The sequence below is a fragment of the Malus sylvestris genome, chromosome 10 (genome assembly GCF_916048215.2).
Source record: "Malus sylvestris chromosome 10, drMalSylv7.2, whole genome shotgun sequence".
In the NCBI taxonomy this organism is placed as follows: Eukaryota; Viridiplantae; Streptophyta; class Magnoliopsida; order Rosales; family Rosaceae; genus Malus; species Malus sylvestris.
Genome location: NC_062269.1, coordinates 21383345 through 21399463, shown reverse-complemented (window position 1 = coordinate 21399463; position 16119 = coordinate 21383345). Strand labels below are relative to the sequence as shown.

At 41.2% G+C, this 16119-nt stretch overlaps 1 protein-coding gene and 1 pseudogene across 1 annotated transcript; both read left to right on the top strand.

Annotated features, from left to right (window-relative positions):
- The first annotated feature begins 4396 nt into the window (after window positions 1–4396).
- Window positions 4397–4767, top strand: LOC126587921 (60S ribosomal protein L6-like). Its single transcript, XM_050253022.1, has one exon. The coding sequence runs from the start codon at window positions 4410–4412 to the stop codon at window positions 4743–4745; it is 336 nt and encodes a 111-aa protein (XP_050108979.1). The 5' UTR covers window positions 4397–4409; the 3' UTR covers window positions 4746–4767.
- A 5645-nt stretch (window positions 4768–10412) lies between these two features.
- LOC126584314 (blue-light photoreceptor PHR2-like) lies at window positions 10413–11360 on the top strand (annotated as a pseudogene).
- Window positions 11361–16119: the final 4759 nt, after the last annotated feature.

The following is a 16119-nucleotide window of genomic DNA, read 5'->3' as shown; positions in this document are numbered from 1 at the left end:
GAAGCCTCACGAAATACTCAGCTTTCTTCCCCCCAATAATACCTATGCAAACCAGCCACACCAGAGCAAGAGTATCTCATATCATCAGGGTCAAAAGAAAGAGTATCCTATATCATGTTTTTTCCCTATCTTTTCCTTTGCCCTTGTTCTTACCTACAAGACAAGGAGAAAAAGAGCAATCAGTCATCACTTGGAATCAAGCTTCCAGTCAGGAACTGACTGCCTGGAACCCCTTACCTGATTACTTACCTGGCATTGCTCTCGAGTACTCATCTTCAACATCTTTTGCTTCCAGAGAAGATACCACATCTCCTTGAGGAACAGATAGGGCAAGTGAGAAGGATACAAGGAAGCATGTGGAGATAAGCGTAACAGAACGCGTACCAATACATCCATTACTTTGTCAACAGCAAAAGTATCTCATATCATCAGGGTCGAATGTACTCTAGATTTGATGGACTTGTTTTCACCCTCAAATTCTTGAGTCGCCCTTATACTCTAGAAGAAACTAGAAAACCTTTCAGCCCAGTTCAAGAATAAACTTGTGGAAAGTTACTTCTTCAAAAGCAAAAGTATCTCATATCATCTATTCTCCTTTTTCTTCTCCTTATCCTTCTTGATACCTGCAAGATAGGGAGAAGGAGAACAATCAGCCGGAACTTGAAATCAAACTTCTAATCTGGGACTGATTGCTTGGAACTCTGATTGCTTACCTTATCTGTCACCTATTTCGGTAAATCTCCTAGCTCGGTGAGTTGGGGGACTCCTACTACATGGTTTGTATCGCGCTTGACCAAGCATGAAACTACAAGTAAACTTCAAGTCAAATTGATATATTACCTTGTGCATCTCCACCGGTTAAAGATATCACCCCTGGATGGAGGAAAAGTACTTCCAAAGAAGATGCCACATCTACCTATGAGACAGATAAGGTAAGTGAAGACGATACACATTTCGGTACTTAGAAGTTTCGTGATTACTTAGTGGCTTGGATCTTACAAATCCCCAACTGAGGAGCTTCCTTTACTCGGGAACTTAGGAGAGCACTATTTGTACCATACTTGACCAATCCTGAAACTAGCAAGCACCGATCAACGTTATACCATCAAGGACCCAGAAGAGTTTCCCTCCAACCAAGAGGCCAATCACAGTGCGACATGTGTCGACATAAAAAGCCAATCATAGCGCGATACGTGTCAACATTGGAAGCCAATCACAATACGACATGTGTCAATGTTAGAACAAAGCTAGAAACTCTCTTCTATAAAAGGAGATTGTTCTCCCACAATATTTCCTAATGTTATTTGTACTAAATCATTCACTTGTACTAACTAAAGGAGAACTTGAACCTATGTACTTGTGTAAACCCCTCACAATTAATGAGAACTTCTCTACTCCGTGGATGTAGCCAATCTGGGTGAACCACGTACATCTTGTGTTTGCTTCCCTGTCTCTATCCATTTACATACTTATCCACACGAGTGACCGTTGCAATCTAACGAAGGTCACAAACTTAACATTTTCTGTTGTACCAAAGTTCTGACATGGACATGTGTCGCGCTATGATTGGCTTCTGATGTCGACACGTGTCACACTTTGATTGGCCTCTTGGTTGGAGGGAAACTTTTCTGGGTCCTTGACGGTATAACGTTGACTGGTGCTTAGTAGTTTCAAGATTGGTCAAGTATGGTACAAACAGTGCTCCCCTAAGTTCCCGAGTGAGGGAAGCTCCTCGGTTGGGGACTTGCAAGATCCAAGCTGCTAAGTAATCATGAAACTTCTAAGTACCGAAGTGTGGTATCATCTTCACTTGCCTTATCTGTCTCATTGGTAGATGTGGCATCTTCTATGGAAGTACTTTTGCTCCATCCAGGGGTGGTATCTTTAACCAGTAGAGATGCACAAGGTAATGTATCAATTTCACTTGAAGCTTACTTGTAGTTTCAGGCTTGGTCAAACGTAATACAAACCATGTAGTCGGAGTCCCCTAACTTGCCAAGCTAGGAGATCTGCCGAAAGAGGTGACAAACAAGGTAAACAATCAGAGCTCCCAGTAATCAGTCCTATATCAGAAGTTTGATTTTGAGTTCAGGCTGATTGTTCTCATTCTCTCTATCTTGTAGGCAGTAAAAATGATAAAGAGAAGAAAAATGAGAAGAGATGATATGAAATACTTTTGCTTTTGAAGAAGTAACTTTCCACATGCTTATTCTTAAACTGGGCTGGAGGGTTTTCTGGTTTCCTCCAGAGTATAAGGCCGACTTAAGAATTTGAGGGTCAAAACCAGTCCATCAAATCAAGAGTGCGTTCGACCTTGATGATATGGCATACTTTTGCTATTGACGAAGTAATAGATGAATCGGCACGTGTTCTGTTACGCTTGTCTCCACATGCTTCCTTGTATCCTTTTCACTCGCCCTATCAGTTCCTCAGGCAGATGTGGTATCTTTTCTGGAAGCATAAGATGTTGAAGATGAGTACTCGAGAGCAATGCCAGGTAAGTAATCAGGCAAGGGGTTCTAGGCAGTCAGTTCCTGACTGGAAGCTTCAACCGCCACTTCGGCCCATACATGGATTGAGTTTGAAGTCTCCAGCCAACAAACTCTATTGACTGAAGACTTGGGGGACTACACTATGTACCATATATTGGGCTTCCACTACTGGGCCTAATGAAAAATACTTGGGGGACTTAGCCCATTATTTATGTACTGAAGAGCGAACCATTATTCTATAAAAAGGACTCCCTCACTTTCATTAGAAAGCACCCATTATTCATGTATTGATAAGCGAACCCTTATTTTATAAAATGGACTCCCTCACCTTCATTAGAGAGAGACTTTTAGCCCATCACATATATATTGAAGAGCGAACCCTTATTCTATAAAAGGGACTCCCTCACCTTCATTAGAAAACATCATCGCCAGTTAAGCAACCGCCTCGCCGTGAGCATCACTCCTAACCCATCACTTATGTATTGAGGAGTGAGCCCTTATTCTATAAAAGGGACTCATTCACTATCATTAGAGAGCATCACCGCCTGCTGAGCAATTGCCTCGCCGTAAGCATCAACTCTAGCCCATCATTTATGTATTAAGGAGCGAGCCCTTATTCTATAAAAGAGACTCCCTCACCTTCAACGCCACAAGTTGAGCCAACCAAGGCAACATAAGCCACAAGCCGAGCAGCCTCGCAACATGTACTACTTCTAGTTGAGCATCATTTCACATTGAGCACGGCCTCATATCGAGTATCAGTTTTAGACGACATCTAGTTACTTCGACCCACACACAGACTGAATTTCAAGTCTTCAGCCAAAAGACTCGCTTAACTGAAGACTTAGGGGACTACTGTTTGTACCATATTTAGGGCCGCAGTATTTATAACTCGTATAAATACTCGGGGGACTCAAATGTAATTATGTAATAAATGAAAGGGCAAATATGCAATAAGTGAGAAGCCCTTATTCTATAAAAGGACTTTACATTCTCCTCATTAAAAAGGTCAAGGTTTAGGTCATGGGAAGAGAGAAAACATCTCAGAGAGGGCAAACATAGAAAATAGGCTAGAGAGCACACTACCTCTAGCCTTCTTGTATATTCACCATTCAGAGTGAAACAATATCAACATCAGTGTGGACATAGCCCAAATATTAGGGTGAACCACGATACATCTTGTGTTGTTTACTTTCTTGCAGATTCACAGTCGGATTTATGTTGTTCCATGACCCTTTCGATTTTGTGCATCAACATTTGTACCATATTTAGGCCTCCGTATTTAGACCTCGTATAAATACTCGGGGGACTCAAATGTAATTATGTAATAAATGAAGGGGCAAATATGTAATAAGTGAGGAGTCCTTATTTTATAAAAAAGACTCCTCACTCTCCCCATTAGGGGGGTCAAGGTTTAGGCTATGGGAAGAGAGAAAACATCTCAGAGAGAGCAAACATATAAAATAAGCTACAGAACACACTACCTCTTACTTTCTTGTATATTCACCATTCATAGTGAAACAATATCAACATCAGTATGGACGTAGCCCAAACATTGGGGTGAACCACGATACATCTTGTGTTCTTTACTTTCTTGTAGATTCACGATTAGATTTATGTTGTTTCAAAACCCCTCCGGTTTTGTGCATTAACATTTGGCGCCGTCTGTGGGAAACGACACGAAAATCTATGTCGGTTCTCTTTCATTTTTTAATCTCACCACTGTGAAACCTCACCACAATATCCACCATGAATCTGCAGAAACCCAAGAACCAAACACCTACAGAGTCACTGCAAAACCCATGTCTTCCACTCCAACTCCCGGTCACAGTAGCAACGTTGGAAACGCGACAGCACCCTCTCTCTCTCCCCCAAGTCCCAACCATAGGTTTCAAACAGAAACATTGAGATCTCGCAATGATGGCTAAAGCAAGAAACCCGAGAAAGACCCGAAACCCAGATTTGGTTCGTGGGGTGGGTAGGTTTTCGAGGCCCAAGACGTACTACAAGTGTGGTCTTTGGGCTATCAAGGTAAAAAATGGCGGTGTTTTTCAAAGCCATGACCCAAAGCCAGTGGTTGAGACCGCATCTGAGAAAGCCCCAAAGTTCTACCCCGCCGATGACGTCAAGAAGCGACTCGTCAACAATCGCAAGCCAAAACCCACCAAACTCAGGACGAGTATTACACCGGGGACGTTGTTGATTATATTGGCTGGGAGGTTTAAGGGCAAGAGAGTTGTTTTTCTTAAGTAGCTTCCATCTGGGTTGTTTCTTGTTACCGAACTAGTAAGATTTGGTGCAAAAAAGATGACTACGGCTTTTAGAAGCCATAAACTGATTACCACCACCCTATTCCTCATGGTTACGAACCCGAGTTTGTGTACCTATCTTATGGCTCTGCTTCTCGGGGAGAACTCTAGGAAAATTGGATTCGGCTGCGAAGAAGAAAGATGCAGATTAGGAAGAAGGTCTGACCTCTCCCCTTCTGTTCACCTCGCATGCTCTAGCTGCTAGGGACCTCTATTCGCACGTGTGCTAGCTCAACCGGAACCTGGGATTTAATTCTTTTTGGAGCCGGAGTGAAAGACGCAGCTGGTAGAAAAGCAATGACTGTAGCTGAGATAGGTGGTCGTGTGGTTCCAGAACCGCCGCGCTCGGTGGAAGACCAAGCAGCTTGAACGGGTTTATGACCTTCTTAAGTCCTTTTTTTTCCAGCTGGAATGCTTTCAGCGGCCATCCTTCGAGCATTAAAGGAGGCACGTGCTCCACCGAGGCCACGAGAACCCCTACCACATTGTTCTTTATTTCTGTCATGATTACCCCTGCTGTTCTTAATCATGTCATCAAGCGACATATCCAAAGCAGTCACTCATGGAGAAAAGCTGAGAGAGTGAGCAAAAAAAACAAATAAGGAGAAAAGCACTTGGATAAGTATACTGACCTTTTACAGCTGGAGTACACTGACCTTTTGCTAGGGTTTTGTGCTGCTTACCCATGCTGTAAACCTGCAATGCAACAGAGAAAAAGAAAAACAGAAGAGAGGGATCCACTAGTCCACTCCCTGAAGAACCCGCGTTCTGATATCATCCCACTGACCTGACAAAAAGATAAGATGCTCTCCTTTAATATCCTATCATGTTACCCTCCTTCTAGCGCCAAAAAAAAGGGGCAAAATGTCGGTAAGCCCAAAATAGTGGGCTGGAATGTTATGTGGAGGGCGAAGGCCCATATGCCTAAAAGAACCAGGCCCTATGGCTTCAAACTCCAACCTTTATCCCTCCACTTAAGGTTCACCCTCTATTATCACCAACCGGGTGATCAAAAGTACGTCCAGTACTCCAAAATTATTCGGCAGCCTGCCGCTATTATCACCAACTAGGTGATCAAAAGTACTTCCAATACTCCAAAATTATTCAGCAGCCTGCCGTTATTATCACCAAGCAGGTTATCAAAATTACAACTTGTCCTCCAAAAAATCATACATGAGCATCACCCATGACAATCACCATCATACATGAGCATTACTCATGTCAATCATACATAAACATTCATGAGCATCACTCATGTCAACATTCATGAGCATCACTTATGTCAACATCCATGAGTATCACTCATGTCAATCAACATAAACATTCATGAGCATCAATCATGTCAATCATCTTCGAAAGCTTCATTTATAAAGCTCTAACTTCGAAAGCTTCATTTATAGAGCTCCAGCTTCGAAAGCTTCATTTACAGAGCTCTAACTTTGAAAGCTTCATTTACAGAGCTTTAGCTTCGAAAGTTTCATTTACAGACCTCTAGCTTCGAAAGCTTCATTTACAGAGCTCCAGCTTCGAAAGCTTCATTTACAAAAGCTCTAGCTTCGAAAGCTTCATTTACAAAGCTCTGACTTCAAAGCTTCATTTACAAAAGCTCCAACTTTAAAGCTTCACTTTCAAAGCCTCACCTATAAAACTTCACTTTCAAAGCTTCACCTACAAAGCTTTAGTGCATGGTATACAAAGACTACCTCTGAACAACCGCCACTTCGGCCCATACATGGATTGAATTTGAAGTCTCCAACTAACAGACTCTATTGACTGAAGACTTGGGGGACTACACTATGTACCATATATTGGGCTTCCGCAGCTGGGCCTCATGAAAAATACTTGGGGGACTTAGCCCATTATTTATATACTGAGGAGTGAACCCTTATTCTATAAGAGGGACTCCCTTACTTTCATTAGAGAGCACCCATTATTCATGTATTGAGGAGCGAACCCTTATTTTATAAAAGATACTCCCTCACCTTTATTAGAGAGAGACTCTTAGCCTATCACTTATGTATTAAGGAATGAACCCTTATTCTATAAAAGGGACTCCCTCACCTTCATTATAGAGCATCGCAACCAGCTGAGCAACCTCCTCGCCGCGAGCATCACTCCTAACCCATTACTTATGTATTGAGGAGCGAGCCCTTATTCTATAAAAGGGACTCCCTCACCATCATTAGAGAGCATCGCCGCTTGTTAAGCAACCGCCTCGCCGAGAGCATCAACTCTAGCCCATCATTTATGTATTGAGGAGCGAGCCCTTATTCTATAAAAAGGACACCCTCACCTTCAACGCCACAAGTCGAGCCAACCAAGGCAACATAAGCCACAAGCCAAGCAGCCTCGCAACATGTGCTACTTTTAGTTGAGCATCATTTCACATTGAGCACCGCCTCATATTGAGTATCAGTTCTAGACGACATCTAGTTACTTCGGCCTACACATAGACTGAATTTCAAGTCTCCAGCCAAAAGACTCGCTTGATTGAAGATTTGGGGGACTACTGTTTGTACCATATTTAGAGCCTCCGTATTTAGAACTCATATAAATACTCGGGGGACTCAAATGTAATTATGTAATAAATGAAGGGGCAAATATGTAATAAGTGAGGAGCCCTTATTCTATAAAAGGACCCATCTCTCTCCTCATTAGGGGGGTCAAGGTTTAGGCCATGGGAAGAGAGAAAACATCTCAGAGAGGACAAACACAGAAAATAGGCTAAAGAGCACACTGCCTCTAGCATTCTTGTATATTCGCCATTTAGAGTGAAACAATATCAACATCAGTATGGACGTAGCCCAAATATTAGGGTGAACCACGATACATCTTGTGTTCTTTACTTTCTTGCAGATTCACGGTCAGATTTATGTTGTTCCAAGACCCCTCTGGTTTTGTGCATCAACATTTGTACCATATTTAGGGTCTCCGTATTTAGACCTCGTATAAATATTCGGGGACTCAAATGTAATTATATAATAAATGAATGGGCGAATATGTAATAAGTGAGGAGCCCTTATTCTATAAAATGACTTCTCACTCTCCTTATTAGGGGGTCAAGGTTTAGGCCATGGGAAGAGATATAACATCTCAGAGAGGGCAAACACAGAAAATAGACTAAAGAGCACACTGCCTCTGGCCTTCTTGTATATTCACCATTCAGAGTGAAACAATATCAACATTGAATGATGATTTTGTGAAAACATGTTCATTTGAATAACATCTATAGCATGCAATTAACAATTAAAGGCGGAATCATGCTTGCATGCACTCAAAAAACAAAACATTACCCATGAAATTCAAAGCCTAGTAGATTGGTGAACCAAGACTCAACTCAAATCAAAGTGAGTTGAGAAATATATACCTTTGTAGATTCCTCTTTGCATAAGCAAAGGCTAATCACCCAAAGAGAGGCCCTTCATTCCTTGCTTCTTAGATCCATGGATTTGGATGGAAGAATATGGTTCTCCAAGTTCCCAAAATTGAGAACCTCTAAGTATCTTCACCAAGGTTAGATTGGAGAAGAAATGAGTGACATTGGAGTGGTTGGATTGCTAGATACACCCTCCAAGGGGGCCGGCCTCCTAGAGAGAAAATGAGAGACATGTTCTCTCCAATTTTCTCCAAAAGAACCCCTTATGAATTTTAGGCTATAAAGTTCTTTATATAGTCACTTCTTTAAATGACTTAAGAACCAAAAACCCTAATTCAACACACATGGCCGGCCATATAAGGGATTTGGGCTTTTGGGCCTTTGTGAATCTTTATTCATTAAATTGTCATACAACTTAAGTCAATGGGCTTGACGTTCGAAGCCCATTAGGCCTTAAGGTCCAAAACTATCCCGAGGTCTTTAACGAACTTATTTGTTTGATTAATTAACATATTAATTAATCCTTGCCATAAATAATTAAACCATTTAATTATTCTTACTCATCTCCATTGTTTCTTCAATCTCCACCTTACGCGATGTACGATCCATTAGGTTCCTTTTAGCGAGGCAGTGGGCAATTAAAACTCTTTAAAATCGATTGTGAATTGAAACTTACTTTCAATTCTCCCTTTAGTGTTTATACACGTTTAGGGCTTCCACAAACCATGAGTGACACCTAGCAGCATATCATGGTTACCCAAGCTAATCAGAAGAGGTAGAGAACCTATTCAGTTTAGGATTACAAATGCAATATGGTCTTTCTCTAATACAATACTCTTGACCACATTGTTTGGTTTGATAGTTTATTCATGTCTACTATCCAATGTGATTCGTGTGCTTATATGATTACCTTGAATGTGATTTGGAACGACTTTCCTAAATCTCATTCATACTCTGGCCAGAGATTCTAAATCATATCATAGAGTATTCTCCCCCAAACGGTTTGAAGGTTAGAGATCCCTTGTTGCGCATTCACTTGCCTCCATAGCTAAGTGGCTTAACTCCAACGATGCCGTAGACACCCGCGGATGGAGTGACTTTGACATAATCAAAGATCAAGGACTTAACCACAAGACAAACGTGATGCCTCAGGTCAAATGACTACTTTGCATTATCCCAACCATGAGTTCTCATGTGACATGAATATGAGAACTCTTCGTTGATCGTGTTCAGTGAACTCATTCTCTATTGAGCACCTACGTACTTGTCTTGATGTCACACACACCAATGACTCGAGACTAGTCACTCTCCCTGAGAGAAGACACAGCACGTACTGATCTTAACGGACTGTCAATGCTCAATTGGCAATCCTATGATCAGGAACGTTTAGGATGTGTCTACGAAAGAATGGTCTCATGAATCTAACTTCTTTAGATCGCATTCTCCCAATCACATATTCCTTGGACTTATCGTTTAAGCATATAACATTTATATGAGACGGCTCAAACAATAATCTTTGCCCTTGATATTAAACTAGATTAGTTTAACATGTGAAATGTCCGTAAAGTATCATCATATGATTGGTTTTAGGGCACATTTCCAACAAACATCAGTGTAGACGTAGCCCAAACATTGGGGTGAACCACGATACATCTTGTATTCTTTACTTTCTTGCAGATTCATGGTCGGATTTATGTTGTTCCAAGACCCCTCCGGTTTTGTGCATCAACATTGGGCCTCAACATTTAGGCCTCATCACCCAGCCCATAATTATGTAAAAGGAGGAGCCCCTTATTGTATAAAAGGGGACTTCTACCCCCTCACAAATCAGACCAGGGATACCCCCAAAACATACAAGCCACAACGCTCACAAAGAAACTCTCTCAAACTCTCTCTTTCTCTAGGGGACTCCCCCTCACACTTGTATTCCATACATTCATATAATGAAGAGAAATACAATCAACATTAGTGTGTACGTAGCCCAAACATTAGGGTGAACCACGATACATCTTTGTGTTCTTGGGCATTTGCATGATTCACGGTCGGATTTACGTTATTCCAAGACCTTCCGGTTTTGTGCATCAACATTTGGCGCCGTTTGTGGGAAACGACACGAAAAGCTATGTCGGTTCTCTTTCATATTTTCATTTCACCATCGTAAAACCTCACCACAATATCCACTATGAATCTGGAGAAACCCAAGAACCAAACACTTACAGAGCCTGCAAGTCCAACATGGTGGAGCAGTGCGTGGCCAACGCAAGGATCGGTGCACCATCAGCAGATCGGAGAAGTGTAAACCCCCGTAGTTGGTAGCTCTAATTGGTTAAAAAGCACCGGACTTCAAACGGAGGGAGCAAAGCGAGAGAGAGAGAGTGTGTGTGTGTGTGTGTGTGTATGTGTGTATGTGTGTGTGTGTATTAGAGAGAGAAACAATGGACAATCTCTTCACTCTATCTTCTTCAGCCTCCACTTTCCTCTTCCCCAATCCAAGAACAAAGCTTTCTTTCTCTGGGTCCGCACCGCCCCCTCGACCCCTCCAATGGGGCCATAATCTGTCGAGCTTCCATCGTCTGGTTCCGTAACGATTTACACGTCCACGACAACAAGTGCCTCAACTCGACCAACAACGAGTCTGTATCGGTCTTGCCCGTCTACTGCTTCGATCTGAGGGACTACGAAAAATCCTTTTCTGGGTTCGATAAGACCGGCCTATACCGGGCGACGTTCTTGGTAGAATAGGTGGCGGACCTCCGGAATAATCTCCAGGCGAGAGGGTTCGATCTAGTAGTCAGAATCAGGAAGCCCGAGACTATTTTTGTGAAGCTGGCAAAGGCTATAGGCGCCGACGCCATTTATGCGCACAAAGAGGTTTCACATGACGAAGTTAAGGAGGAGAAGATGATCGATGCGGCAATGAAGGAAGAGAATGTAGAGGTTAAGTACTTTTGGGGAAGCACTCTGTACCATGCGGAGGATTTTCCGTTTAAGTTGGAGGATATGCCGACGAAATACGACGATTTCAGAAAGAAGGTGAAGGGATTAGAGGTGAGGAAGATGATTGAAGCTTTGGATCAGATGAAGGGTCTGCCTTCTCGCGGCGACATGGAGCCCGGTGATGTTCCAACATTGATGGATTTAGGACTTAATCCGTCTGCTACTACGTCTCAGGTCAGAAGATGAGCTTGATGAGCTTCAAGGAACTCAACTTTTGAGCATAACTGTTCATTTCGTGCTTTGGTTAAAGGAATGGCTTTGAATAAAGGGGTTCTTCTTAACCTAAGACAAGAGAAGAGAATAAAATCTAAGAGATTGGGATTTGACTGTGTAGGACCGCAAGTGGGTAAAGGACAAACTATAAAGAAGATATTAATGATTAATTGGGTGCACTTACATGACAACAGCGTAGAGACAGTAGGTGCAGTACGTACATGGAAAAAGATCTGCAACGATCCAGTACGCAGTAGGTGCAATACACACCAACGATTTGCAACTGTTGACCACTAACATGAAAAAAGATAAGCACTTTATCTTTGAGCTGATTTGTTTAAAATTATCATTTGTTTATTTAATAGTTTATTATTATTTTGTGTTGGTGGATGCTTTACAGTATTCATATTCGTTTAGGAGGCCACATCATTTCTATCACACTTATGTTTTAGTGCACAATTAGCTATATATTATTTGCTTTCATAATATGTGTGCATATAATGTGGCACCTCACGATAAATATATGTATATACATATATATATGATTTGATAGTGCGATGTGAAACCTTCATCATGAAGGGACAAAAGGAAAAAAAATAAAGAAAGTTTTACTTTTCAGCAAACATCATTATGTTTTCTCAATATCATTGTTTATTTAATATCTTATTATTTTTGTCATGATGACTAATTATAAAATAATAATAATTTTATTATTTTTATGTCATGATGACTTATGATTAAATAATATAATTATTATTTCTAATATCACATGATTACTACCACATTATTGATTTATACAACATGTGATTTACCACACGACTGAATAAATTATTTATTTATAGAAGGCACATAGTACAATATTTTGCCTTTACAAACTTTGTCAATTTGATTTATTCATTATATGATCATACTTATACTGTCATTTATTGTCAGGAATTATTGAGTAAGTAGATTCACTGATCAACATTGTTGCTGATTAAAGAAGTCTACCAACTTATAGACTGATGAGCCACGTGCTCATGGTAATCTCTTGTTTGACCGGACACCCACTTGCTTGGACATTCGCTTATTGGGACACCTATGTGTCTGGACCCAACTCGATGACCCTACAGATAGCCCTAACTAGATGACCCTACGTATGGCCCCGACTCAAAGACCGGACTTGCGGACCCGATCTGTGGATCCGACACATAGACCCAATATGCGAACCCGACAAGCGAACCCGAGTCATGTCTAGAATCAACTCATACTGAATGCATGTTGACATAAAGTAGATACTTGCAATGAGGAATACCACGAGTCGAGCATAGCCTCTAGCCAAGCCGCCTCGCAATGAGCATCGCCTCTAGCTGAGCAAACGCCTCACCGCGAGCATAGCCTCTAGCCGAGCAGCCTCGCAACGAGCATCGACTCCAGCCGAGCAATCTCGTAACGTGTGATACCACTAGCCGAGTATTGCTTTATGTTGAGCATTGCCTTGGGTTGAGTACTGGTTCAAGACATTTAGCCACTTCGGCCCGTACATAGATTGGATTTGAAGTCTCCAACCAAAAGACTTTTTTGACTAAAGACTTGGGGGACTATGTTGGTACCACACATATTGGGCCTCAGACTTTAGGCCTCAACATTTGGGCCTTATCACCCAGCCCATAATTATGTAAAAAGATGAGCCCCTTATTCTATAAAAGGGGACTCCTCCCCCCTCACAAATCAGACTAGGGATACCCCTAAAACATACAAGCCACAAAGCTCACAAAGAAACTCTCTCAAACTCTCTCTTTCTCTGGGGGACTCCCCCTCACACTTGTAATCCATACATTCATACGGAGAAGAGAAATACAATCAACATAAGTGTGGACATAGCCTAAACATTGGGGTGAACCACAATACATCTTTCTGTTCTTGGGCGTTTGCATGATTCATGGTCGGACTTACGTTGTTCCAAGACCTTCCGGTTTTATGCATCAACAAAAGCCAATCCAATGGTTAAGAGGGTGTCCCTATTTTTTTAGAAAAATAGAGATCTCTCTTGTTAAAGGGCTTGTATAATTATGAAACTCGACCTAACGTGACACAATGTTAGACAACTATTGGAAGAAAAGGCTTAAAACTGAAAAAGAATCAACAATGCATATCAAGCCAACACATAAATTAATTTACTAACTACGTTCATTTTAACTATTTCCCACACACATTGCATGAGATTAACCTAGTGTACGAAAGTTTCGTTGTAACAAGAAAATACTGGAAATAAATATTGCTAAGTTTTGGAAGCAAATTCTTTACCATGCAAATAAATCATCCCCAACTTTCTCCAATACACTAGCAACTAGTATCCTACAAAATAAACACATATTGAAAATGAAACCATTAAGAGAGGCAAATTTTTCTGAATGTCATTACAAACTGTGGTCACAATGTTAATGGCCTCTATGTTTGATATCTGATGATAACCTCTAAGGCAAGACAATTTCTTTTATTTGACCTAAAGGGTCTTGGTTGTAATAGAAGTTTTAACGTCTAACTTTTGGTATTCCTTTACATTGAAAAAACAAAAAACCAAGTTATCAGTAAACCAAACACAAGAGTGTGTTGTGACAGAAATTCCTCGACTATCATTCTCTCTCTTTATCGCACCTCTCAGAGAAAATAGGTCACAACACATTATCAACACCCTTCAGGCACTGTACTAAGAAAATTGTGATACAAATTAGTTCACGAACACTGTGCTAAGATTACAATCCAGTTCACAAGATCCATCTTTGCAATCCATATTCTTCGAAAACACAGTTTTGTTTGTCAATATTTTTTAGCCTGATTGCATGAAACATTCAATATTGAGCATGAACTCCAATTTTCGATTACCGAATTATATATTCTACTCAATTAGTGTTCACACTGGCACACTTATATTATTATTACTGTTATAATTGTGGTGAATTATACTTGTGTGAATAAGATAATAAAAGGAGGAAAAAAAAGGGGAAAACCCTAAAATTTGGGATGGAGCCGCGGCTGGAAGCCGTGTGATCAGGTCGAGCCGAGCCGAGCCGCCACGCCTGCCAAACCACTAAGCCGAACTCTCACAGTTCAGTAGAGAGGCCTCTAAAATGACAATGTGAAACCGCACTTCGCTGCCGCCTATTAGAGCCCAACGTCGATCCCTCACGCCGACAATCTGTGGTCGTCTTTCCTTGATGAACCCAGTCGTCATCGACGACAAACCCACGAGTTTCCAGTCAAAATCTCATCGGGATTAATCGAGATTCAAATTGAATATCTGCATGTTGGACCTCCCCAGTGTCGAGATCCTTCTTCGTGGAAGTTTTCGCGGGTTCTAATTAACTTACGCTTGCCCCAACCTCTGTCGGTATAACATTGTCCGCTCGTGACGGGCCACCATCTTCTCTAAGACACCACACACCCAACATCGGGGTGCTCTTGACCTCTGTGCTCAGCCCACATCACAACCGGAACTTTCCTTTCCATCTAGGCCCCTGTTTTGGGCCACATCTTCACCATAATAAAAAAATAAAAAACAAAAACACCCACATATTTATTGTCATTGGATCTATTTTCCAATCCGCGTGTTAATGTTTTTTTTTTTTACTTCTGGGCCAATTTACTTTAGCCCATATCAAACCCTAACCCTATTATCGGGATCTGGTTTCATTATCCATTCTTAGCCCAATATTTGGGTCTGGGTTTTGTCAAGCCACTTACTTTAATTGTATTTGTTTACATTGCTCTATACATATATTGCCTTGTATATATGTGTTTGTTTGTAGGTATTATGAATCTGAAGTGCATACTTTAAATTCGAACCCGAATGTTGGAACCAAAATCGTGTCACATTCTCAGACCAATTCGAGGTTCAGTTAGAATTGCCTATGATCCTCGGTCCAGGGAGAATGGGGTTGATTGGGGGAGGAGGTATGGTTGAATTAAAATCGGACTGCCTACATATCTCTGGGAATGAGAATTAAACCATGAGTGTAGTTTTAAGAAACAATGGTGCGATGTGTGCAACATCATGAACCATCCTTGACGAATAACCTATGAAGGGTCATTAAGGAGATGAGTTCTCCATAGACGTGTCTATGCATAAACGATGGCGTGTATGCAAGATGAGCCTTTGTTGGGCATAGAAAGAATATGTGTATGATAGGTAGTCTGGTAGGGCACATGAGAGTCGTGTACCTTCAGTTGTGACTTATTAAAAAAAATTTAGAGAATGTCCCTTAGTTATGATTGATTGATAGAGAGTCTTGAATCATAAAAGACTTAACAACATAAATACCCTCCTGAGAATCATTGTAGGGAGAGTAATCCCAATTAAATCGGGAGACTATCCAGACTTTCTTTAGTGCATTGATCAGACTAAGGATGAGAAAGGAACGAGTCGTGTCTAGGATGACCTCCGGACCTTAATGTTTGTCTGCTATATTTGAACTGTCTTGTTTATTTATAGCACTTTCAGTAGATTAATGTAAGTGTTGTTGTGAAAAGTTGAGCATGACTCTGATTCCATTTGTTCTGTCACCTTGTCCAATTCTAAGTCAGAGGATTTTAGTGGTCGTAACGTGTCACCAAGCAGGAGCTTCAGTCTTAGTCTGAATTGTGTGTTCATCCCTAATGAATCTTAAACTAACGTTCGATATGGACATGGTTTCCTGCATGTGGTTTAGAAAAATAGCTTTTGAATCTTTTTGTTAGACCCCATGTGTTGGAC

What these genes read in the sequence shown, in the direction of transcription:
- LOC126587921 (XM_050253022.1), top strand. Translation starts at nt 4,410, where the DNA reads ATGATGGCTAAAGCAAGAAACCCGAGAAAGACCCGAAACCCAGATTTG.